The sequence below is a fragment of the Zea mays genome, chromosome 9 (assembly GCF_902167145.1).
Source record: "Zea mays cultivar B73 chromosome 9, Zm-B73-REFERENCE-NAM-5.0, whole genome shotgun sequence".
Lineage (NCBI taxonomy): Eukaryota > Viridiplantae > Streptophyta > Magnoliopsida > Poales > Poaceae > Zea > Zea mays.
The window spans coordinates 143,827,618-143,850,741 of NC_050104.1; the positions used below are offsets into that span (position 1 = coordinate 143,827,618).

Here is a 23,124-nt window from a genome sequence, read left to right on the forward strand (position 1 = left end):
TCTCACTCATATGGTAAAATAGCTTTTCCCTTATTTTTAGGAGGAGCACCTGAAGCAGCACCCCATTTGGTTAAAACAAAACTCCTATTTTTACGTGAGATGGAATTTGAGAGAGCTAGACAAACCTATTTTTGAGCTCTTGGTTTCGCTCGATTTTTGAGCTTACACACCCATTGCTGGATAGATTTTTTGAAAGAACTGTTGAAAGAGTTTGTGAAAGGAGTCTTTTAAATGGGCTTACTAAAGGGTAAAGTAATTTATACTATAATCTTTCTTAATCCACATAGATTGAAGTGATTTTAAGAATATTCAAACAAGGCCCGTGGGAGTATATATATTTTCCCTTACTCTAACTACACACGGGCCCACGGGATAAATAAAGAGCTGGCCCACATGTGATACCATACCAGCAACACGTTACACACAGTTCCTTTCAGGCTTCACCCGTTTTGCTCTCGAGTCTCTCCCGGTTCGGATCCAAATTCAGCAATCCGACCTGAGACCAAGACCGCGCACCACGCGGCTCGCCGCCGATGGCGAACGCCGACGCCGACGAAGCGCCGCTGCTCTCTGTGGAACACCTCCGTCCAGGATCCTGCAGCCGCGAGCTCGAGCTGCGGGAGTTCCGCGACCGCTACGTGATCCGTTCGCTCGACGGCGCCGCCGCTTTCGCCGTCCTTCGCTCCGGCGGCTCCATCCGCCCTCTCTCCCCAGGTGAAGCCGTGTAGTGACGCGAAGGGTTGTGGCGTGCTTCCGGATTTGTGTTGTATTGATTGATTGGTGTTCTCCCGGATTTGTGCTGTTTTGATTGATGTTATGGCTCGTCAATCGGCGTGGTGTTCTGGACGTGGTTTACCATCGTCTTTTCGTGGGCAGAGGAAGCCGTAGCTGAGAGCGACTGCAAGGTTTCCAGAATATACGGCGTGGTCGGCACCATAAGATTGCTCGCTGGTGAGTCACCTAATTTCACGAATTGCGAACTACTTCGTACCTTTTTTTTGTATTTTGCTTTTTTTTGCCTGCATTAGTGTTCTGCTCTGATGTAAGATAATTAAATGTCTCTTTTGCGACGCATTAAGTGCCATGTGATCCTACTTACTAACCATGACCATGTTTAGAGTATTTACACTGGCTAGACGAGTAATCAGTATAATAACTAATAAGGTAAGGTTACAAGAGGACATATCCTGTGCAATCACTCATTTTGGTGCAAGCGTGCAATCAAACTATCCAGAGCATACAATCTAGATCCAACGGTTTCATATGAAAGGGGTTAAAAGTAAAATAGGTACTATGTTTTAGGTGGAAGGGGTTAAATATAAAATAACAGTCATCATTAGATCTAAATTAGATGCACCAAACCGCTTGATTGCACGCTTGCACCAATATAAGTGATTGCATAAGATATTTTCCCAGGTTACAAAGTAAAACTGTAAAAAAATTGACCCCCCCCAAAAAAAAGAAAAAAACAAGAGAAATTTGGATCCATACCATTAAAAGATCACCACTTTGGATCCATACCATTACTATCTCACTTACATGTGGGTCCACATGAGTCAATGACATGTGGGGTCCATGGTATATATCTAAAGTTTGGATCTTTTAATGGTATAGATCCAATTGTTCCAAAAAACAAAGAGTAACATAAAAAAAACTCTATGCTTCCAAATCCACCAAGTTACCAAAACTGGCAGAGAATTGAGAGAATTGTAGCCCTTGCAATGGTGTCTATCAACTCGGCAGTCAGTAAATAGCTTAGCATGACCGCTCCATGAATTTGGAGTCATCTGGCTGTGGAGTTTGCTTCTCAGACTAACCAAAGACAGGGCCCAGTGCCAAACTTCTCTTGGGATCACACATGTAATGAGCAAATGTTGCACACTGTCCTCTTCCTGGTCACCACTGATAAAATTTGGAGGGTGTTCCTGATTCCTGTGGAGGGGCAGGGAACACGTCAATGGTGGACATTGCTTGAATACTTGCCGGAAGGTCACTAGACCACCTGAACTCAGAGGACTAGTTTTAACTAACTGCAGCTCTTGGGTTGGGAACTTCTGACCATTGGTTCTGGTTGCAAAAAACGGAGCCGAGCCGTCCATGGGCACCGTTTTCATTCAGGCACATCCTTTGGTTCAATATTTCTTCTCTATGTCTGTCAATACAGTAGGTGATGGCAAGATACCTTATTTTGGAGGTACAAATGCCCATGGTCAAAGCATAACTCAGGTTGCTCCTTGACTGTTCAAATTGGTGTGCTAAATGCCTGTGTCTTTGATGGTGCCTCTCCAACAACAACAACAACAACAACAACAACAAAGCCTTTTGTCCCAAGCACGTTGGGGTAGGCTAGAGATGAAACCCCGTATGAAAACCTCAGAGCTCAACCCCCAAAGAAAACAGGGGAAACAAAGGCAAAGGAGAACCGAAAACGACGAAACGGGGGAACACATAAAAGAGATAAAACCCACAAGAACCAGCAAGGTCTAAATGGGCACAAGAAAAGGTCAAACGATTAAGGAGGAAAAGCGGAACTATAAATCAAGGTTCTGGCACGTGAATTGCACACTTCCACCCCTTCCTATCCACGGCGAGCTCTTTATCAATATTCCACTCCTTCAGGTCCCTCTTCACTGCCTCTGTCCACGTCAAGGTTGGTCGACCTCTACCTCTCTTCACATTCTCGGGACGCCTAATTATTCCGATATGCACTGGTGCCTCTTCAAGTCTTCGTTGGATATGTCCAAACCATCTCAAACGATGTTGCATAAGCTTCTCCTCAATTGGCGCCACTCCTACTCTCTCTCGTATGTCATCATTCCGGACTCGGTCTCTCCTTGTGTGGCCACATATCCAGCGCAACATACGCATCTCTGCCACACACAGTTGTTGGACATGTCGTCTTTTAGTGGGCCAACATTCTGCTCCATACAACATAGCCGGCCGGATTGCTGTCCTGTAGAATTTGCCTTTTAGTTTGTGTGGCACCCGGGGGTCGCATAAGACACCCGCCGCTTGCCGCCACTTCAACCATCCAGCTTTAATTCTATGACTGACATCCTCATCGATGTCTCCATCCTTCTGAAGCATTGATCCTAAGTAACGAAAAGTGTCTTTCTTGGGTACCACTTGCCCATCAAGACTAACATCGCCATCTTCATACCCCATGGCACTGAAATCACACTTCATATACTCCGTTTTAGACCTACTAAGCCTAAAACCTTTTGCTTCCAGCGTCTGCCTCCACAATTCCAACTTTTGCGAAACACCACTCCTACTCTCCTCAATAAGTACCACATCATCGGCAAAAAGCATACACCACGGTATATCTCCTTGTATGTCCCTTGTGACCTCATCTATCACCAAAGCGAAAAGATAAGGGCCTCTCCAAGTGTCTCTCATATACTCCAAAACATAAAGGAAGACATTGCTGTTTGGCGCCAGGCCGGTGCTGCGGATTTAAGTTTGTTTTGGCCACCTTGGTTCATAGTTGTGGTGGTCGTATTTATCCTGCCCCTACTAGGGTGTTTTTTTGTACTCCGTCTATTCTGGACTTTTTCCTTCTTAATATAATGACGCGCAGCTCTCCTGCGCGTTCGAGAAAAAAAATTGGTGTGCAAAAGAGTTGCAAATAGAAGGACGATTGCTGATGTCTTAGGTTTCTGATATTCATGGTGCCTTGTCTTTTGGTGCATTGGATGGGTATCTACAGCTCTAGGTCCTCCTTTCATGTGGTCCTACAGGCTACAGCCCCTTATTGCCGATTCTCACTCCTTCCGGAAATTACTCAACCAAATGAACTTATGAAGGCTTGTTTCAAGGGGCTGTGAGTTCAGGCCTTAGGTAAGAATTTGGAAGATCTGAGCACCTGGGAAGCATTGGTTTTTTATGTGGCTGGTTGCCCACAAGAGATGTTAGACTTCAGATCACCTTGCTCGCCCTGGTCTGCCCGATCCCGAGAATTGTCCCTTGTTGTGATCAAGCTGATGAAACTCTGTAGCATTTACTTGTCTCATGCGTCTTTGATCGACAAGTATGGTTCATAGTCACAAGAAATGGGTACAGTGGTAGCCACCCTCGATCCAAAAACGTCGTCCCCAATCCGGGTACGTAGAGTCATTTTTGTTTCCACCATGTAAAAATCTCTCATAGGCAGCGTACCACATTCCTCGACCTCGTTCCTTGACCCTATCGATCTGGGAACTTTGTGACTATGGTATGGTTCTTTCTCCTCCAGAGTGTTGGTCTGGAAGCCTTGTCCCTTCAGCTTGGTGCCGCTTACTTTGATGACTGATGGGCTCAAACCAATCAAAGATTTGATGGGCAGGTTCTGAGAGGTTTGAATTTGGTCATCATCTTGGGGGCTTGGGCTATCTGGACTCACCACAGTCTTCTCGCCGTTGTGCTCTTAAGTTGTCTTCTTCTTAATATAATGATACTCAGCTCTCCTACGTGTTCGAGAAAAAAATAATGAGGCAAATGATCAGCAGTCCATTGATTTAGTGAAGCCAACCAAACAAAAAAACCGATAGATGGTGTGAGCTCAGATAAATTTTTTCCGTGTAACCATTTCTCACACCAAAGTAATGTCTTGCTGCCGTCACCTAAATAGTAGTGACCGGGATGGAGAACATTGTCTGTGTCTGCCATCACATATGGACTTCCATTTTTTTATACATTGACATTTCAGTGTGTTCCAAATTAGGACTTGGTTACTGTGTGATCTATGAACTACTACATGTGTGTTGCTGGCTTGCTGTCTTTGCAGCTAGACAGACATTAAACTCTATTGATAATTTGGTTTTAGTAGATTTTGCACCTGCTGCAGAGTGCCACGTGAACACATTTAATGGTCAACTGAACGTGTAACTTCTGCAATCAATTAATAGAAAATCTTAAAAGTGTGCTCCACTGCTAGCGCCATGCAACCAAAAAGACTAGGAGGCAAACGTGAGTGATGATTTTGGTCACTGGATGTGTTTTTGGTTAGTTTTTCGTTTCACTGTGAGATTCCTTCACTGTGTAGAGAGTACTTGTGTTAATGGTTAACATAGGATCTGATTCTGCTACTATAAGTAGTTGCAATGTGCTGATGTGCAAGGTATAGTCAGTGTTTTTAAGGCGTCGCCTAGGCGTCCAGGTGCTCATATAATTCTAGGCGCCTTGCTCACCTTGCCCGCCTAGGCGTCGCCTTGGCGTTAAGGCGGTGGTCTAGCTCCTCACCTCGCCTTACCGCCTTAAGAACACTAGGTATAGTTGCGATTTCAAGGGAAGTTCCATCAAATTCATACTGCTCTTGCACATAGGATTCCATTTTTGGCAATAAAGTGGTAGCATATTCCAAGCCAGAAATTTGCCATAGTATGAACTGTTGTGCTATCCTTGTCATATTCTCTCAGCTATGTCCATTTATAATTTATTACGAAATTTTATTTGAATGTGGTTTTATATTTTTTCACATGAAGCTCAGTGCCATAGCAGCAGAAGCTGGAAACAAGCCGTGATCAACTCAAACGGAAATCTCCAGCATTTCTGTGGATTAATTGTACTATCTGTCTCTGATGTATAGTTTTTTTCCTCGGAAAACGCAGGAGAGCTGCATTTCATTCCATTAAGAAGAAAAACAGAGATAATACAAAACAGCCACCTCGCGGGGGCCAAGTACAAGCATATTGATACTCATCCATGAATAAAACACCCAAAGGTACAAACTCTAACACAAAGCCTACAGACCCGGGATGCGATTAGTTAGCAAGGATAGCTTTCTTGCTCCAGCGAGCTCCCACTTCTCTCGCTCTTGATCAGCCATCCTAACAGCAAGATTCACATTAGGTCTGTTTCTGTCGAAGACACAACTATTCTGATGTTTCCACAGAGTCCATGCTCCTAAAATTACCAGGGAGTTTACTGCTTCCCCTGCCACTCCATGAATCTGATTGCCCAGCCAACTCCACAAGTCCATAAAAGATGCATCAACAAGCTAAGAGGCCATGCTTTGGAGATTAACTTGAGATAGTAGTTTAAATCAGAAATCCCGGGCGAACACACACCCAATCAGCAGATGGTCAAGTGTTTCCTGCTCCTGATCACACAAAGGGCAGCTCGTAGGGTGATCCATGCCTCTCTTTTGCAACCTGTCAGCTGTCCAAAGCCTTCGTTGAGCGACCAGCCACATGAAGAACTTGGTCTTTGGAGGAGCCCAGGTTTTCCAAATTCTGTGGTACGGCTCAAAAGTCGTCGACCCAAGGAAAAGACCCTCATAGGCTGCCTTGGCTAAGTACTTCCCATTGGCGGCGAGACGAAAAAAATGAGTGTTATTCACTTCAGGTCTAAGCTGAACCAAGGTGACAATATCCCATAGAGCAAGGTATTCAGATATAACCCCAACAGTAAGAGCTCCTTGTATGTTTGAAATCCAAGTCTGGTTAGAGAGAGTATCCAAGACAGTCCTCTTATTAATCCTCCTTTTAGGGATATTCTGGAGTAATCTTGGGGCAATGTCCACGACCCTGTGCCCCACCAACCAGTGATCAGACCAAAAAAGAGTAGAGGCCCCATTACCAATTTCAGTTTGCATAGCCACTGAGAAATAATCCCACTCGTTCTAGAATTTGACATCCATGCGCTGCTCAGAACCATGAAATAATCAAACTTGTATCTTGTGTCTTGATTATGTTTTTTCCCACTGTAGAACTGCTAATTTATCTGTCATATGTAAATTAAATTTAAATTTTATGGTATGGGTCTTTCACTCTGCAAATCTTTGTTTTCATCAGGAAGCTATGTACTCGTTATCACTTCTCAGAAAGATGCTGGCTCTTATCTGGGCTCCCCTGTGTACCAAGTGAACTCAATGAAATTCTTATGCTGCAACGAGGCTATCAAGCACTTGACTCCACAGGAAGTAAGTAAACATTATCACAGTGTGCAATTTAATCCACATTGCTTGGTCACAACTAAGCACTGATTGCATTTCTCTGGTGCTTGGTCGCTGCATTTAAGTTTTCTACTTCTATGTGCTTGCAGAGAAGGGATGAGGCATACTTCATGTCTCTCCTGAGAATTGCAGAAACTACTTGTGGATTGTATTATTCATATGACAGGGATTTGACACTAAAGTAAGTGCTTTGTCATGCATGTATCTGAATAAGGCAACCAAAAGACATTGGCTTAATATTCAGAAAAGGCCAACAACCTTTGTGTAGTGATTATGCACATCCTTAAGATATTTTTTTTTCTCAAACAACACATGAGAACTGTGTGCATTTCATTAAGTAGAGAAAAAAAACCAAAGGAGAAGCAGTGTGTGGCGCTGTTAGCCTTGTACTAGGTGGCCTAGGGAAGTTGGCCTCCTGGAAAAAAGCCGAAACAGTCAGAGCACCCTGAATGTCCTGGATCCAGAGATTCTGATCTAAATCCTCCTGTACCGTTCATCTCCTCGTCGACATTTGTAACTAATCGATTGCCTGTTAGTTCCATTGTTCCTTGCAGATGTGTAGTAGGTTCTTGAAGTATGGATCTATTGAGCACTTCTTAAGAGGTTCTAGTTGTATGACTGTTATCATGTACTGAATGCCTCTGTGGTGCATTTATTTTTCTTTTGTTATACTGGATTGTATCTAACTGATGAGATAGAAATAATGCGATGATGGAATGCTCCTCAATGTAAAGCTATAAACACTATGATTATGTAGCTTGCAGAGGGCATCCAAGTTGGCTGCTGGGAGGGTACATAAACCACTATGGAAGCAGGTTCGTGATTATTTGTCATTTGATATGTCCCACGGTACTCAAATCTTTGTGGCTTAGTTAGTTTTTTAGCCTGTTGGCAGTTAGATACACACTTCTACATTGAAATGTGGTCGAATTAGGAGTGACTAAAATGCATTTGCAATTTCAAAGACGTGTATTTGTAACTTGAGGAAGGAAAGCTTGAATATAAGCCCTGGACGGTTTAACGATTTGTGGAATATAAATATAACAGGTAACGTATCACATACTATTAGATATTGTGCAGTATTTGTCATCCGCCTTGTTTACTCACCACTAGTTATTTTTGATTGAGCTTATCGGAGCATGAGTTGGAATGAGTGAAACCCTATTCCTAATCCTACAAAATACAACATGTGCTGATGGTGTCTATCCTTTCTACCATGTGTGTTTAATCCTAGAAAAGGATAGGTTGAACTTGATTGGGACACGAACCTTGCTTGTAATATATTTATATTTGAATGCAATTTTTTTGTGCTTACCCTTCAAAGTTTGATGTGCCAAGTCAAGATGTTGGAAGACATGCTAAAAAACTTCCAAAACAAAACACATATTTTCCTTGTAGTTGTGCACAAATTTCGATCTTTTTTCTTTCCAGATAAGGGATCATGATATTACCCCCTATTAAGATCTAGTTGCATACCATGGAGAATCTCGATGGGCACGTGATTGTAGATGGTGGAGGCGGGGCGCCTATTGAGGAGGCAGGTGGCGGTTGCTATGGCTTCAACCTAATAAGGGGATGACGTGGAGGCATGGAGCAGTGTGCAGATGGAGTTGTTAAGTGTATGGAGGATACATTCAGTTTTGCCATTGTAAGCGGAGGTGTAAGGGTAGAATAGGCATAACAGGGTGCTATGAGAAACAAGGAGTTGGTGGCATTATAACAAATTATTTACCATTATCAACCTGAAACACTTGATGAGCGAGTTGAATTGGGTACGCGCAACTGAAAGAAATGGGTGATTAACCAGTGCACTTCAGACTTGCGTTGCATGGGAAACGTCCAACAAACACGACTAAAATCATCGAAAAAAACTCGGACGGGGAGGGAAAGACCGCCCTCCCGGTAGTGTATTAAGAAGAGATCGAAACATGGTCCCGACCGAGAAAACCCCCGAACCCTGGCCCTCCATCACTAACGGGTGCCCACTCTGCAACGGCCCAGTCGGAGGGTGGCGCATAGGATATCGATCCCCGAGAGCAGACGAGACACATCGAGGGGATTTTTTAACCAAGCCCAAAATTCGCTCTTAAATGGGGGGGGGGGGGTCGAACTCGAGACCTGGAGGTGCTACTTGGAAGCCTTAACCATTACGCTAGAGGCCCTTTCACGACTAAAATCATTGAGAATGACAAGATAGTAAAGACAACCCAAAATACTAGGAACCAGAGAAGTTTAGACATCACAATGAAACTCAACCTGCTGGGGGTAAGACAACCCCCGAGTATTGTATTAAGAAAACCTTTTCACACAGGTCGAGAAAACCCCCAAACCTCTACCCCACCCATACACAGTGGCATCGAAGCCCATGTGAGAACGGTCGCGATCGAGGCTGAGCCTTAGACCTGTGCTTTGACGTGGGACAGAGACGAGGGGATTTTTTAACCACAACCTGAAATTCGCTCCCACGGGGAGTTGAGCCCAGGACCTGAGGAGTGCTACTCAGACCACCTAACCAACTTGGCTAGAGGCCCTTTCGCAGACATCACAATGAAGAAGCTCGAAAGGAGCAGAAGTGCATGAAATCGAACTAGCAAAACTGCAAAAGGTAGCTACGAATGTTTGCCAAGGAGTGTCAAATAGAGCGATCTATTTTATTACAGGAGATGACTTTGGTGAGCAAGACACTGGTGTCCTGGACTCCTGGTGCCACACGACGAAGGGGACGACGAGGTGGGCATGAGCAGCAACAACATCGGGCAAGGTGTAGAGGTTGTCGTCATTAGCGCAGCGAACATCTCTCGTATGGTCTGAAGATCCTTAATAGAGAAACCAAAGGGTCAAATTTAATGGAGCAAAGGTTGTCGCGATTAAACTGATGTACGAACAACAAATTACGAACGAGAGAGGGGACAACAAGAACATTACCAAGATGAAAAGTAGAGGATGAAGTTGGAAGAAGGGAGTGTCCTTGGGCAAGAACAATAAAGGAATTGCTATTGCCAACAATAATGGAAGAGTGGAAGGGAGTAAAGTTGGAGTATACCATCCGATGATGACATGTGGGAGGTGGTGCCGGTGTTGAGGACCCAGGGGTTGGATCCCTGGAGTTGTAGCTGTTGTAGGGCAGCCATCATCATCCCAGATGGGTTCCAGCTGGGGAGGCGCTTGATACTGCCACCTAGGGGCAGGTTGAGACCAGCCCCCAACTTATTGCGGTCATGGCTAGGTGATTGAAGGCGCTTAGGAGCCAACAAAGGTGTTGTTGTCTTGAGGATAAGGCCCAGGCAGACTTGTAGATGGTGCGCACCAAGTATGACAAGTAGGCGGCATGCTCCACGAGTTGAAATAGACCCATGGGCCAAAAGGATAGGGCCCTGCTTGCTCCTCGTCCCCGTGACCTTTGCACCGGTTGCGGCCACCACCTACAGGTGCAGCGCCCGCACTTGCTTTTGTCAGGGAAGCAGGGCCCTTGCAGTCGCTAGAACAACCTCCACCACTGTCGGTGCCACTGGTGAGGAGGGCGGTAGCTTAGGCATTTTTCGCGTAATCGGTGAGGCACGGTTCTTTGAGGACCAATATGTTGTGTGCTTAGATGAAGGATGACAAGGGTTTGGCATTGGCTATGTTGTTGGCGGTGTTGGTGTAGCAGGCGTTGAGGCCGCGGAGGAAGTTTAGGACGAGCTGGGGATCGTCGATGACGATGCAAACATCACGTAGGGCGTGAACAAGGGTCTTTATCCGTTTGCGATACTCGTTGATGGACAGATCGCCCTAGGTCATGGAGTGAAACACATGACTTAGAAAGATTGCCTGTGGAGCTTTGTTTTTTTTACGGCGCAAGGAAGCCCCTACAACACGATTTTATTAAAACAAAGGAAAACAGATTTTACAAAGGTGACAAACAAACATGGAAAAAGAAAAAAGCTAGCGAGAGTTCAGCCATAATGAAATTCTGAACTTGAGAATGAGGCTAAATCTAAGCATTTGAAGCTTCAACATGTCGTTGAAGCAGCTCCGCCAAGAGGAAAACGAGGGTGCCAAATTCCTGAAGATCAAATCATTTCTCTGTTTCCAAATGCCCAAGCAACTAAAGCCATTATTTCCATGAAAATTTCGTGGCCGAAGGCATTCTTAGCAGCTTCGATCATCTTAAAGAAATTCAAATCATGATTCCACTGAATACCCACATAATTCTAGCAGTTTGAGCTAAAAAGGCAGTCAAACAATAAGTGGTAGGTTGACTCTTCACAATTAAGATCACAGAGGATGCACTTGAAATCACTGTCAACAGTCAGAGAACCTTTCCTTCTGAGAAGGTTCTTCGAATTAATTCTATCTCTGAAGACAAGCCATACAAAGATTTTGATTTTCTTACAGACTTTGGATTGCCAGATCCAATTGAAAGGAGAGGGCGGTTGAATGGATTTGAAGCTTAACTTGTAAAATTTGGAGGAACTGAAATTGCCATTACCCTAAGGGTATATCCAGCTGTCTTTACCTTCCCTAGAAGATTGAATTTGGCCAATATTCTCACAGGAAGCCTGATATTCTTTAGTGGCTTGAAAAGAGAGAGGAGTATGAAAATTATCTTCCAGATTTATATTGTCAAAGAATTCCTGAAGAGAGCACTCTTTCTTTTTGGTGAAAGAAAAGAGACAGGGGAAGGTATGCTTGGGAGAGAGATTATTCCAACCATCCTGCCAAAGAAGGATGAATTTGGCCAATATTCTCACAGAAAGCCTGATATTCTTTAGTGGCTTGAAAAGGGAGAGGAAGAGGAGTATGAAAATTATCTTCCAAATTTATATTGTCGAAGAATTCCTGAAGAGAGCACTCTTTCTTTTTGGCGAAAGAAAAGAGACAGGGGAAGGCATGCTTGGGAGAGAGATTATTCCAAACATCCTGCCAAAGAAGGATGGTCCTTCCATCTCCAATCCGAGGCAATAGCATGACCTCTAAAGTAATCCACCAATCTGAGAACATCCTTCCACCAAAAGGAGCCTTTTTCAGGGGAGAAGTGAGGGACCCGACTGGAAGCATAATAAGAGTTCCAAACAAGATTCACCCAAGTAATATCCAGTCTGCTATAGAATTTGTGCTAGAATTTCACCAGAAGGGCCATATTCTGGATTTTCAGATTAAGAACTCCCAGACCTCTTTTATTCTTAGGATAGGTAACTTTATCTCAAGAGATGAGGGGATTGTGATGGGCATTCTCGTTGCATCCTCTCCAAAGACAATCCCTTCTCACTCGATCAATGGCACCAATAACTGTTGCAGGCAGTTTTAACGTGCACAAGACAAAGATAGGCATGACAGAGAAAGTTGAGTTAACTAGGGTAAGCCTCCCCACCATTGAGAGCCAAAAGCTGGTGGAGTTCAATCTTCTTTCAATTTTGTTGATGAGAGGTAGGTAATCCTTGATTCTTGGTTTTAAAATTCCCATCGGCAGATCTAGGTACGTGAAAGGAAATGACCCAATTTGACAACCGAAAACCGCCGTGAACTGAGCGGTTTTAGAGGCATCCAGGTTGATAGGCAGAAGACAAGATTTGTTAAAGTTGATTTTGAGCCCAGTTGAAGTTGAGAAAGAGTGTAGAATTCCTTTTAAATAGAGCATGTGGAGCTTTGTTGGTGGTGAAGAGGTTGTCGATAGCAAACCCAAAGTTGGTGTGCGGTCTGATCGGTGGTCCTGGCGAGATCAAGGACCTCATCGGAGACGAATCCGTAGAGCCATCTGCGGATGCAGCAGCCCGCCTGCAACCAAGATGGATCTGTAGGTCGGGTGGCCTTGGTGCCATCGATGTGCCCCATGAGACCGAATTTGCCGCACATGGCTGTGAAAAGTTGGATCAGCTTTCGGCCGCTTCTTGGGATATTTGGAAGAAAAGAAATAACTTCATTTTTCAGGCAACCCCTCCGTCGTTTCTAGGCTGGAAGCGTGATTATATTCAGACCATGGAGCAGCAGATGCTTAGAATGCCACCAGACTTTAAGAGTCTTGTGAGCCGTTGGCTCTCCTCTTTGTAGTTCTCTTCCTGTGGAGGTTGTTCGGTTAGGACTTTGTTGGTTTGTTTCTCCTTTTGCTTTCTTTCTTTCTTTCTTCTCCTTCTCCTTCTAGGTAAGTCAGGTTTGGTTACGCCTTTCTCTTCTCTCTCCCCATAGTTTGTACAGTCCTCCTGTACCTTCTCTGTTAGGGCCTAAGGAGGCCCATGGAGGGGCTGCGACAGCAGCAGCCATGGGCCCTCTATAGGGGATTAGATAAGGATAGTTAGAGATAAGATTAGTTAAGATTATTTAGGAGATTCGTTGAGATTATCTAGTAAGGTTATCAGTTAGTTTGTTGAGAGTTTTTAGGAGAGTTTTAAGGAGATAAGGATATCTAGCTAGATAGGGGCGGTCAGCCGGCCTATTTATGTAATCAATGGATGAGAAATAAAGGAGGTAAGAATTAGAAGGGAGAAACCCTCCTCTTGCTCGGCCGTGGGTAGAGACCCCCGGCCGATGTTCCTGCCCATCGATACCCCTCTCCAATCCCTCACCGATCTAGCGACCATAACATTCTCTCTCTTTTTTATAATATTTATAAAATTTGCGGCGCTGTAGGGGATTCCCTTACAGTTTTCTCGATCAAAAAAAGTTGGATCAGCGAATGTAGTTAGGGTTATGGAGTTCTAGGACGACAGGGACATGTGATTTGATGCAGATAGTGGCATAGGGCTAGAGAGCAGGAAGGTTGTCGCTGGTCTGTGATGGACTGGTTGACGAGGTGTTGAAGATGGACGACATGATGCAGTTCGACGATCAGGGCTCGAGAGAAGTGCCGACTTGTTTGGGCCAGAGGAGGAGGCACCTGAGGCAAGGGAGGGTCGGCGCATAGGGGAGGTGGCGCCAGAGAAGGCAATTAGATGAGATGGCGTCAGAGTTGGTGACTGCTGGGCTAGGGCAGCAGGAAGAAAACCTAGACTGTTGATACCATATAGAAAGATAGATGAAAAACACCACACACCCTTAGGTGAGAGGTGGCCTTCATATATATACAAAAATCGCAAATAACTTTACAATTAATGAAGATTTGTTAAGTCATTCTAGGGTGGGTGATAATCACCTAGGGTGACGAATAGCGCTTATTATTAACTATCTCCTAACATTAAGAAATCGTTGTGCCTATCGTTCTTTATTCTTTCTTTTTTGGTCAGGCTGATCCACGTTTTGTTTGGAACAAAAATTTGTTAGAGGAACTTATTGAAGCTAAGGTAAACATTTATGAAGGATTTGACTTATGTATTTTATCTATCTGTATTCTTTTTTATGTTCTAATTTTTCTGGATAATTTTCCGCAGCTTGATGAGTTCATCATCCCACTGATACAAGGAAATATCCAAAAAATGATAGTTCCATGTCACTGTTTATGTATATATTTGGTTTGCATGCATAATGTGGGGCCTATACCTTGCCATCATCCAACCATATTAGAAGGATATATTTCAAAAAGTTGCAATGCATTCCCATTGTTTTCTATACTTGGAGGACGAACATGATCAGGAAGCTGGTGTCCTTTAACTCCTATAGACCCATACGTTTTCAGTCAGCACAATTTACCTTGAAGGATAGACCAGTGAGGATAACATTGTTCTCAAGGAGATGCAACAGGCGTTTAGGTTTCTTTTCTTTTTCTTTTTTTCCTTTTTCCTTTTTTCCTTTTCTTGAAACATTAGTATAGAACACAATGATACTTCTAAATTGTAATGCGCTCATTGCAGGAACAAGAATGTGGAGAAGGGGTGCGAATCTTGAAGGCGCCACAGCAAATTTTGTAGAAACAGAACAGTTGGTTGAGTATGAAGATCTCACATCCTCATTTATACAGGTGGCTTCATGACACAATAAATGTAAAATTTTGGTGCTGGTTGATGGTTGATGTTCACAATATATGGCTTTGTTAACCAATGCTATGCATGCAAAGCGAGTCCAATGCCAAGATGCAAATGGCATTAGAACCCATCATCTAAATGACCATAGTTATTTGAACTAATTAGCAATGAAAGGTGGTCACAAGCTTTTCTTAATCGTTAGGGCCATGAAAAGACCATTTCTGATTTCTCTCTTAATCAGTATGACATAATAGTTTTTCCAATTTATGTTAAAATGATATGGTACCTTTAGAAATCTTTGTGGATGTTATTATTCATCAGGTTTGACTATGATGATTAGCCTTTGTTTCTTTGATATTACGCATAACATGTAAAACATATGATGGATACACATTTAATTGTCCTTGAATGTTTTAGAATGTTGTTTACTTGTGTCCCATTTTCAATGCTTTACAAGCTTACTCGTTCCCTTGCTATTTTGTTAGCTTCGAGGTTCAATTCCACTTCTCTGGGAGCAAATAGTGGATTTAAGCTACAAACCACGGCTTAGCATTATTGAACATGAAGAAACTGTAAGAATTTGTTACATTTTACGCTCCATACTTAATATAGCCTGATGACTTCTCTTAAACTGATTCCATACAGCATAAGGTTGTTCAACGCCACTTTCATGATCTTTCACAACGATATGGCAAGATAATTGTTGCTGACTTGACTGATAAAGTAAGTTTTATATACATTGATGTAACATACCTTTTTTATTAAGCAGATGGTTGTTACACACATATTTGGTGTTTTTCTTTCTTTTTTGATAAAGGCAAAGGGGGATTGGACAAAAATTGGAGGAAGAGGCTTAATCCCTTGTTTCTTGCCTCTAATAATTCTAACTTATATAGGTAGGATACATGACTTGATTCCTAGCCCTAAGGAACCTATTGAAAGACTCTGGACTCTACATAATCTAATTCTGTTAAACATAATGGGCAAGTGACCACGCTCTATGAGGGTAGGCCACTGCTACAGAACCCTCATGTGCTACAGTTTGCGTGGGCAGTACTGCAGGCCTTAATGGACCCAGCAGTTGGGCTTACCTGCTCCAGGACCGTGACATGGGTATTATGGGTTTTACAAAGCAAAGCATTATTTACAGCATGTTTACTAGTGCCAACTTTGCAGTTTGTTTGAGTGGAAGAACTTAGTTTACAGTTGTGCAGTAATACTATGGCATTCAACTCTTTGTTTGCTTGATTACAGGTAGGGATGAAAACGGGTATCCAAATGGTTAGGAGAAATTTAATATTTTAAAATAGATTTGTATGAAATTTAATGTTAATCTTTTCCTATGTTATCAAGAACATTATTATAAATAAGAACAAAATTTTGCATAATTTTTTTATACATTATTTGCTCCCTAAAACAAAAAAGGTGAAGAAATATTCGTATCCGAATAGTATCCGAAATTTATATCTATCATTTGAAAAGATATATGATAAATTTGAGGGTTACCTTTTATGGATCTTTATAAGCTCAAGGCTGAAAACAAGAATATAAATTCGCATAGCACATTCTATATCCTATTTATTCACAAACAAAGAAAAAAGACAAAAAGAAAACTGGTATTCGAATAAGTATTCGTTTTTGTTAGAATAATATAAGTGAATTGTCCACCTCCTCCTATCAGCTTAAGCTTTTGGGTTGAATTGGTTGGTGCATGCAACTTAATATGGTATCAGAGCCAGAAGTCTCGAGTTCAAATCCTGGTTAGCACAATTAAATAAAATAATTGTTGCCCGCTCCTATATTCCACGTCAGAGACCCAAAAGAGGCTCGACGTGAGGGGGAGTGTTAGAATAATATAAGTGAATTGTCCACCTCCTCCTATCAGCTTAAGCTTTTGGGTTGAATTGGTTGGTGCATGCAACTTAATAGTTTTCATCCATAATTCCAGGCGTAGTAAAATGGTAATTGAAAGAAAAGGCAATATGCTTGAAGTAGGATCATGCCTTCGTGGAAAAAGCACATAAGTCGTATATGTGATCTTTTTTCTATGATGAAAAAAGTACGGCAGACCAGTTCCATTAATTGCCAAATATAGGGAAGTTTTGTAGTCCTAGTGCACTTAAGTTTGAGGTTTAGTCACTCTCATACCTTGTAGCTGCTAGTTGGCATACTAACTTGGAGACCCATAAACAGTTCTTTTTTTTTTCTCGAACTAGGCAGGAGAGCTGCATTCTCATTTCATTAAGAGGAGAAAAAAACAAGGGAGAGGCTGAACCATCTCGTTTTAACAGTTGTTCTATTTGTCCATCGAGCGACAACGGTTCATCTAATCTGTTGTTACTTGCAGCGAGGTGATGAAGGAGATTTGAGCAATGCATTTGCTGCTGAAATGGACAGAATTCCTGGTGTCAGGTTATTAGTTTCTTGGAAATGCTTACTTCTATTAGTTTCTGATCTTATAAGTAATCAAATGATTACCTTACCCCAAGGATTAAACATTTACATAAATTTTATTAGTTATCTGCTGGATGTGGTCCTTCCACCTTACAGGTATATACATTTTGATTTCCATCATGTTTGTCGTGGAGGTAACTTTGACAATTTGCAAGCTCTCTACAATCAAATTGAGGAAGCTATTCATAAGCAAGGGTAATTTTTAAATATCTAACATTTCATGCTTACTTTTTTTCCTAAGCACACTGCTTTAAGATTTATATTCATAACTAAAGGTTTAACTGTGGCAAGTAATTTGCTTTTGCTTATTTTCTGGGCCAGCTGAGCAGATATTTTCTTATGAACACTAAAGGAGAGATTTTGCTGGAGCAAAGTGGTGTAGTTAGGTCCAATTGCATTGATTGCCTGGACCGTACAAATGTGACACAGGTTTGTACGTCATCTTATTCTGTGATTCAATATAAGTTATGTACTAATTTTCAAAATGAATTTAACAAGGTACATCTTTGTACCAGTTTGCACACATCTGTCATAGACCCCCCCCTCGGGTCGCATTAATTTGCAGACCTCGTTTGTCAGCAGGCCATGTCATCTGAAATGGCAAATTGTATATCAGTTAGTGTGCCCTCCCCCCATCCACCCAACAACCACCACCACCACCTGTGTGGTGTGGCCCCACCTACACAGCAGCTGTTTGTGGCACAAAAGGTGATCAGAGCCACTAATATACACTTCGACAATCCTCCAACATTGGAAAGCCTATCTTAATTTGTTTTGTTGACTTACATGTTAGTTAGAAATTAGAATAGAAGGGCAGGCGTGGCGCAGTGGTGAGAGTTGTCTCACTGAGTCACCATGTCACGGGTTCGAAGCATTCTCTCCATATTTGCAGAAAAAAAAGCTTGCCTCAGTTTATCCATTTTCTAGACCCATTTGATGGGAGCCTCCACCACTAGATCTGCCCTTTTTATTTACATATTAGTTAGTTAGAACTTGGTACTATGCACCTGTCTTTACGTAACTAGTTCTTGCTAATGAGCATCTGTACATGAAAATACCTTGTTAAACATGGTAACAAGCAAGGGATTGATGTAAGCTGTGCTCAATATTCCCTCAGTTCTATGCAGAGCATGGAATTGGCTGCAATACTAATGGTTAAAATAACAAAATACCAGGACCGTGGAACTAAAACTGTTTTTTAAACGTATTAATGAACTATGGTTTTTATCATTTCATTAACTCCTTTGGTACATCCTTTCTCCTCCTTAACAGAGTTTCCTTGCAAGAAAATCATTGGATTCTCAATTGCAGCTGATGGGAGCATTATTGTCATCTGAAAGCATTTCTCTCTCTGATAACATTCATGATACATTCAAAAAATGTAAGGTATCTTTTATGGTGAAATATTTATTGCCAATAATTAGACTGCTATCTAAATGTCTTATGGTCATGATTGCATGCCTAGCAGTATGGGTTGAGCACGGTGATGAGCTGAGCCTGGAGTATGCTGGCTCTTATGCTTTGAAAGGGGATCTAGTGAGGTACTCTAGCATTTCCTGCCTCAGTAATTCATTAATAATAAACTGTGATATGTAGTGTTACTTGGCTAACTTACATGGGAACTATTGAGGTAACACAGATATGGAAGGCAGACATTGCCTGGACTAATTAAAGATGGAATGAGTGCTCTTTCAAGATATTATTTGAATAATTTTCATGACGGAGTGCGGCAAGTAAGTTCTTATGTTATGCTCATTGCTCTAGTCCTATTAGCGATCGCTCCTCTTAGGCATTTTTCTTGTACAACCTTCACTTCAGTTTCCAGAGCACTTAGCTAAACTGCACATGATGTAGCAAGAGTGCATTGCATCATTTCTCTTTTCAATGTTTAGGGCTTGTTCGGTTCTACCCCAATCCATATGGATTGAGGGGTTTCAATCCCTAGTAAGTCAAAATCTCCTCCAATCCGTATCAATCCCCTCCAATCCATATGGATTGAAAATAACCGAACAAGCCCTTAAGGAGGTGCCATAAGATACATTGATTCAGATGCAACTTTACAGTCATGTAATGATACTACTATATTATTTCCCAGTGCTTCTTGCTAGATTATCCCTGTCTACACCCTTGTGTTGACCACGCTGTGCCTCTTTCATTATTTGTCTCCAGGATGCTCTTGACCTTATTAGCGGTTATTATACAGTCAGCCAAGGCAGCTCTTCTCCTTTTCATAATGGTGTTGATTCTTCTTCGGTAATTAACTAATAATTTGCCTGTCTTAGTAGTGTGGCCTTTTCATTTATCTGATGGGAATTGCTACCCTTGTATAGTTAAACAACATCCTCTACAAAAAAGTTAAATAACTCTGCTGTTGGTTGGTCTCACCTTTTGTGGCTGTTGCGAAAACATACTGCAGTATCTGCCGGTGGCTTCAGCAATCATAGTTGGTGGGATTACCGCGACAACTTTCACTCTCAGTCAAGGTCTGCCTGCCTTGCTAGTCTCCAGAGTTCTGAAGTTTTGATAGACTGTTCACATCAGTTGTGCTTATATTCTCTTTGAAAAAAACTGAATTGCACAGACAGCAAAATTTTATATCCATTGTCTCATCTCATCTGCAGTTGGACGGAACGCGCAGCACTTGATCTCCTCCATTATCTGTGCGGGCTTAACAGTCGGAGTAGTAGCCTTGGTGAAAGCCAATGGGAAACAGTTTTGCTCTAGGCCCCGTCTGTGTGGTCTAATCTAATCCTTGGTCTTTTCCCCCCTTCCCTTTCATATTGCCCTTTGTTAGAAATTGAATGTAAAAGGATTAGAATGTTGTTTTATTCGTTGCAAGAGTAAGGTTAAATAAGGAGGCAGGATGGCCTGCCGGTCCCGTAATCTGAAGCTGCTAATTTGTAAGCCTATAGTTTGGATTTGCACATTCTATTTGTTATACTTTTTATGTATCCATGAATAGAAAATTACGCCTCGAAATTCCAAATTTGTAATAAATCCGAGAGACCACATATTTTTTTAGTGTGACTGGTTGGTAGCGACGGTCTTGGCGTCTTGCATAGTTGCTGACACAGAAAAGACACCTCCGTCCCTCTGTCTGGTACAGTGAGGGTGGGGCATCAAAAACACAAAGATGCTGTTCTTATCAGGCACAGATGTTTGCCAAGTATAATTCCACGTTGCGCTATACAGTCGGGTTTGCTCGTATGCATTTATGATCTAGATACTTATGCTGTCTCCGATCCAAAAACTTAGGCTTCGTTTGTTTTCCTTTGCTAAAGTTTACCAAACATGTTAACTAAAAGTTGTTGTATCGTGTACTCACATTAATTAGAGGTGATGTGGTAAAATTTAGCATTTGTATCATACAACTCTTAAGTGCTAAAGTTTAGTAAAAATTTAGCACTATAGAAACAAACATGTCCTTAATTATGCATGCTCTAATAGATACACTCCTAGTTAGGGGTGATAATAGATTAGATCGTGATCCAAATACTTCACAAAATGGTAGGGACATAAATAAATTTTAGTTCAAAAATAAATAGAAATAGGGTCCAATCTTAATCTAATCTGATTTTAAATTTTATAATATAAAATTTAGAGCATATTATCACCCTACTTCTAGTATTTATTATTTTAGAACAAGTGCGCTTTTAGTTATGGGACCACCTAGTTCTAAGTAGACTTTACTACTTTCTCTATTCACAAAGTGCAATTATTACATGTGTGGATAGATTTTGCTAGGAGGCTATATATGTAATTTTCCTAGTACCGTTGATCTCAACAATAAATTGTACAAATGCATTTATTTTAGTAGGACGTAGAGAGAACGCCAAAACAGTGAGCGAACCTTTTGGCTTGCAATACTTGCAATTCTAAAAACAAACGAGCAGGCATTTCATCCAGTCTCAGCCTGCAATTTTTTTGGGGTCATATTTAAGGTTGTCTCCATTAGATAGTGAGTATGATGGTGTAAAATATTATTTTGCATCATAGACTACATAATTTATCGAATGGATTTGAAATAGAAGGTAGGATATGCAAGCTGTTGGAGACCGGCTAAGAGGCGAAGCCTAAGCGTGCAATTTCGTTGCCTGATTCGTGGCCTATAATCTATTTCAAAAGAAGGAACTGGAGATCGAGCTGTACTGCCCAAAAATAAGAAGCACCAAATTAACCCTCTGTGGCAAGCCACGTTTCGAGGTGTCTAAATGTGGTTAGCAGCAAAATAAACTGCCCGTCCAATCTCTTTCATCTGCTTGCTTGCTTGCTCTCCTGCATTAGTTTCCATCCTCGGTTGCAGGTAGTTAGTCGGTTCCGGATTCGCGCCGGCCTTTTTGCACGACGTGGATGTTGCAGCCGGAGTTCTTGACGACGGTGCCCAACGAGGAATAGAAAGGGGGAAAAAAAGAAACGCGTATCTGAATTCCACACGGCCGGCGAAGACACTTGAACAGTCTTGCTGGCAATGGGAAACAAGGGACCAGTGCCAACACAGGAATCGACGAATGGTTCTGTTCTGTCTCCCTCACTCTCTGATCTCTCTTGTCATCCCATCCCTGTTTACGCCCCTGGCGCATACTTGAGACGCAATCCATAATCCACCGCAGATGACGCCGAGGCACCGTCGTCTACGTCTGCTGCGAGCAATACTAAGAGCAAGACAGGTACGGGCAACAACAGGTTCCAGCATGTGCGTGAGCTCCCATTTCTAATCTAAAAATCAATGGGATAGTGATAATAGTGTCCGCTGCTACCCGCTAGACGTGGAGCGAGAGCAGCTGTTCGAAGGATCAAGCGACGACGACGCCGCCCACACGCCACGGAAGAGAAGCACCCAGGAGATCCTCACCAAATACAAGTTCAAAGGGGTCGCTTTTCTTCTTCTTTCTTTCTTTCTTTCTTTCTGCATCAGTCTCGCCGCCAACACACTGATCCATGTTTCGAAACCGCGCTCATCTTTGTGACGATGATGATTTACATACAATCGCAGGACGCCGCGGCTGCCGCGGCTCACGCGAAGCAGAAGCTCATGGAGCGGCAGGAGAAACTCGCGGTAGATTAGATAGACACATAGACCCACCGGTTCATGCATGAATGACTCCTTCTGTTATACATAAATGACCGACCGATCGATGGCCATCCGCGCGCCTCCCTGTGCTGTGCTGTGCCCAGAGAATCACGGAGCAGTCCGCGGAGCTGGAGAGCGAGGCCGAGAACTTCGCCGCGCTCGCGCAGCAGATCAGGAAGAACACGGAGACCTGGTGGTGGAAGCGGTGATCAACAACGTAAGCCATCGCCTGCTTACGTAGCTCATGCGTCGTCAGCAGACTGGCATGGGACGCCACGGGATCATATGCATGGCTGTAACCCGGCCACGCTGCTCGGTTCCTCTCTGCACAAGCGTCAGCAGACTGTGGCGCTAGTACGTGCCGCTCTCTCTGCATCTGCATCACATCACTACGAGCCCCAGCAAGCAGAACGAAAAGCAATGCGATTGTGACGGTTCAGCCAGCGTCGGCCCTGCTGCCCCTGCAGCAGCAGCAGCATGTCTGTTTTCCTACGGATCTTTGTTTTAAGGCTTCAACAATGAGAGAGATGTGACCTGCCCCCCAGCTGCCGGTGCATAAATTCAGCATGGCTCTCTGATGGATGGTAGAAAGACACCAGGACGTCACGCGTCTCCTACCTTTAATTTTTAATTAATTAAAGATTCACAATACGATCAGAAAGAAATCCGCTAGTAGCGCCGTAAGCTGATTACGGACCAAAAGGACCCGAACCAAACAGCAGCACCTTGCGGCTGATCGATGGCCAAAATAGTTGGTGTCGGATGGCCCGGCCACGAGGACCTCGTGTGCT

At 42.8% G+C, this 23,124-nt stretch overlaps 2 protein-coding genes across 3 annotated transcripts; both read left to right on the plus strand.

Moving 5' to 3' along the window:
- The first annotated feature begins 442 nt into the window (after positions 1 to 442).
- On the plus strand, positions 443 to 20,283 carry LOC100217037 (uncharacterized). 2 transcript variants are annotated; one of them, XM_035962095.1, is made up of 21 exons: positions 443 to 714; positions 877 to 951; positions 5,589 to 5,701; positions 6,774 to 6,901; positions 7,024 to 7,115; positions 7,692 to 7,749; positions 14,134 to 14,190; positions 14,278 to 14,311; positions 14,515 to 14,595; positions 14,698 to 14,804; positions 15,294 to 15,380; positions 15,454 to 15,531; positions 17,156 to 17,220; positions 17,359 to 17,457; positions 17,592 to 17,691; positions 18,535 to 18,643; positions 18,731 to 18,803; positions 18,902 to 18,995; positions 19,432 to 19,515; positions 19,679 to 19,745; positions 19,884 to 20,283. In XM_035962095.1, exons 3-21 carry the CDS (start codon positions 5,683 to 5,685, stop codon positions 20,009 to 20,011), a joined length of 1,560 nt encoding a protein of 519 aa, XP_035817988.1. In that variant the 5' UTR covers positions 443 to 714; positions 877 to 951; positions 5,589 to 5,682; the 3' UTR covers positions 20,012 to 20,283. The 2 variants fall into 2 exon arrangements, with proteins under 2 accessions (XP_035817988.1, NP_001354687.1); NM_001367758.1 differs by lacking the exon at positions 5,589 to 5,701 and having other exon boundaries at positions 477 to 714; positions 19,884 to 20,256.
- A 1,209-nt stretch (positions 20,284 to 21,492) lies between these two features.
- Positions 21,493 to 22,855, plus strand: LOC103639270 (uncharacterized). The gene is made up of 5 exons (XM_008662029.3): positions 21,493 to 21,773; positions 21,873 to 21,929; positions 22,027 to 22,133; positions 22,256 to 22,318; positions 22,438 to 22,855. Exons 1-5 carry the CDS (start codon positions 21,731 to 21,733, stop codon positions 22,540 to 22,542), a joined length of 375 nt encoding a protein of 124 aa, XP_008660251.1. The 5' UTR covers positions 21,493 to 21,730; the 3' UTR covers positions 22,543 to 22,855.
- Positions 22,856 to 23,124: the final 269 nt, after the last annotated feature.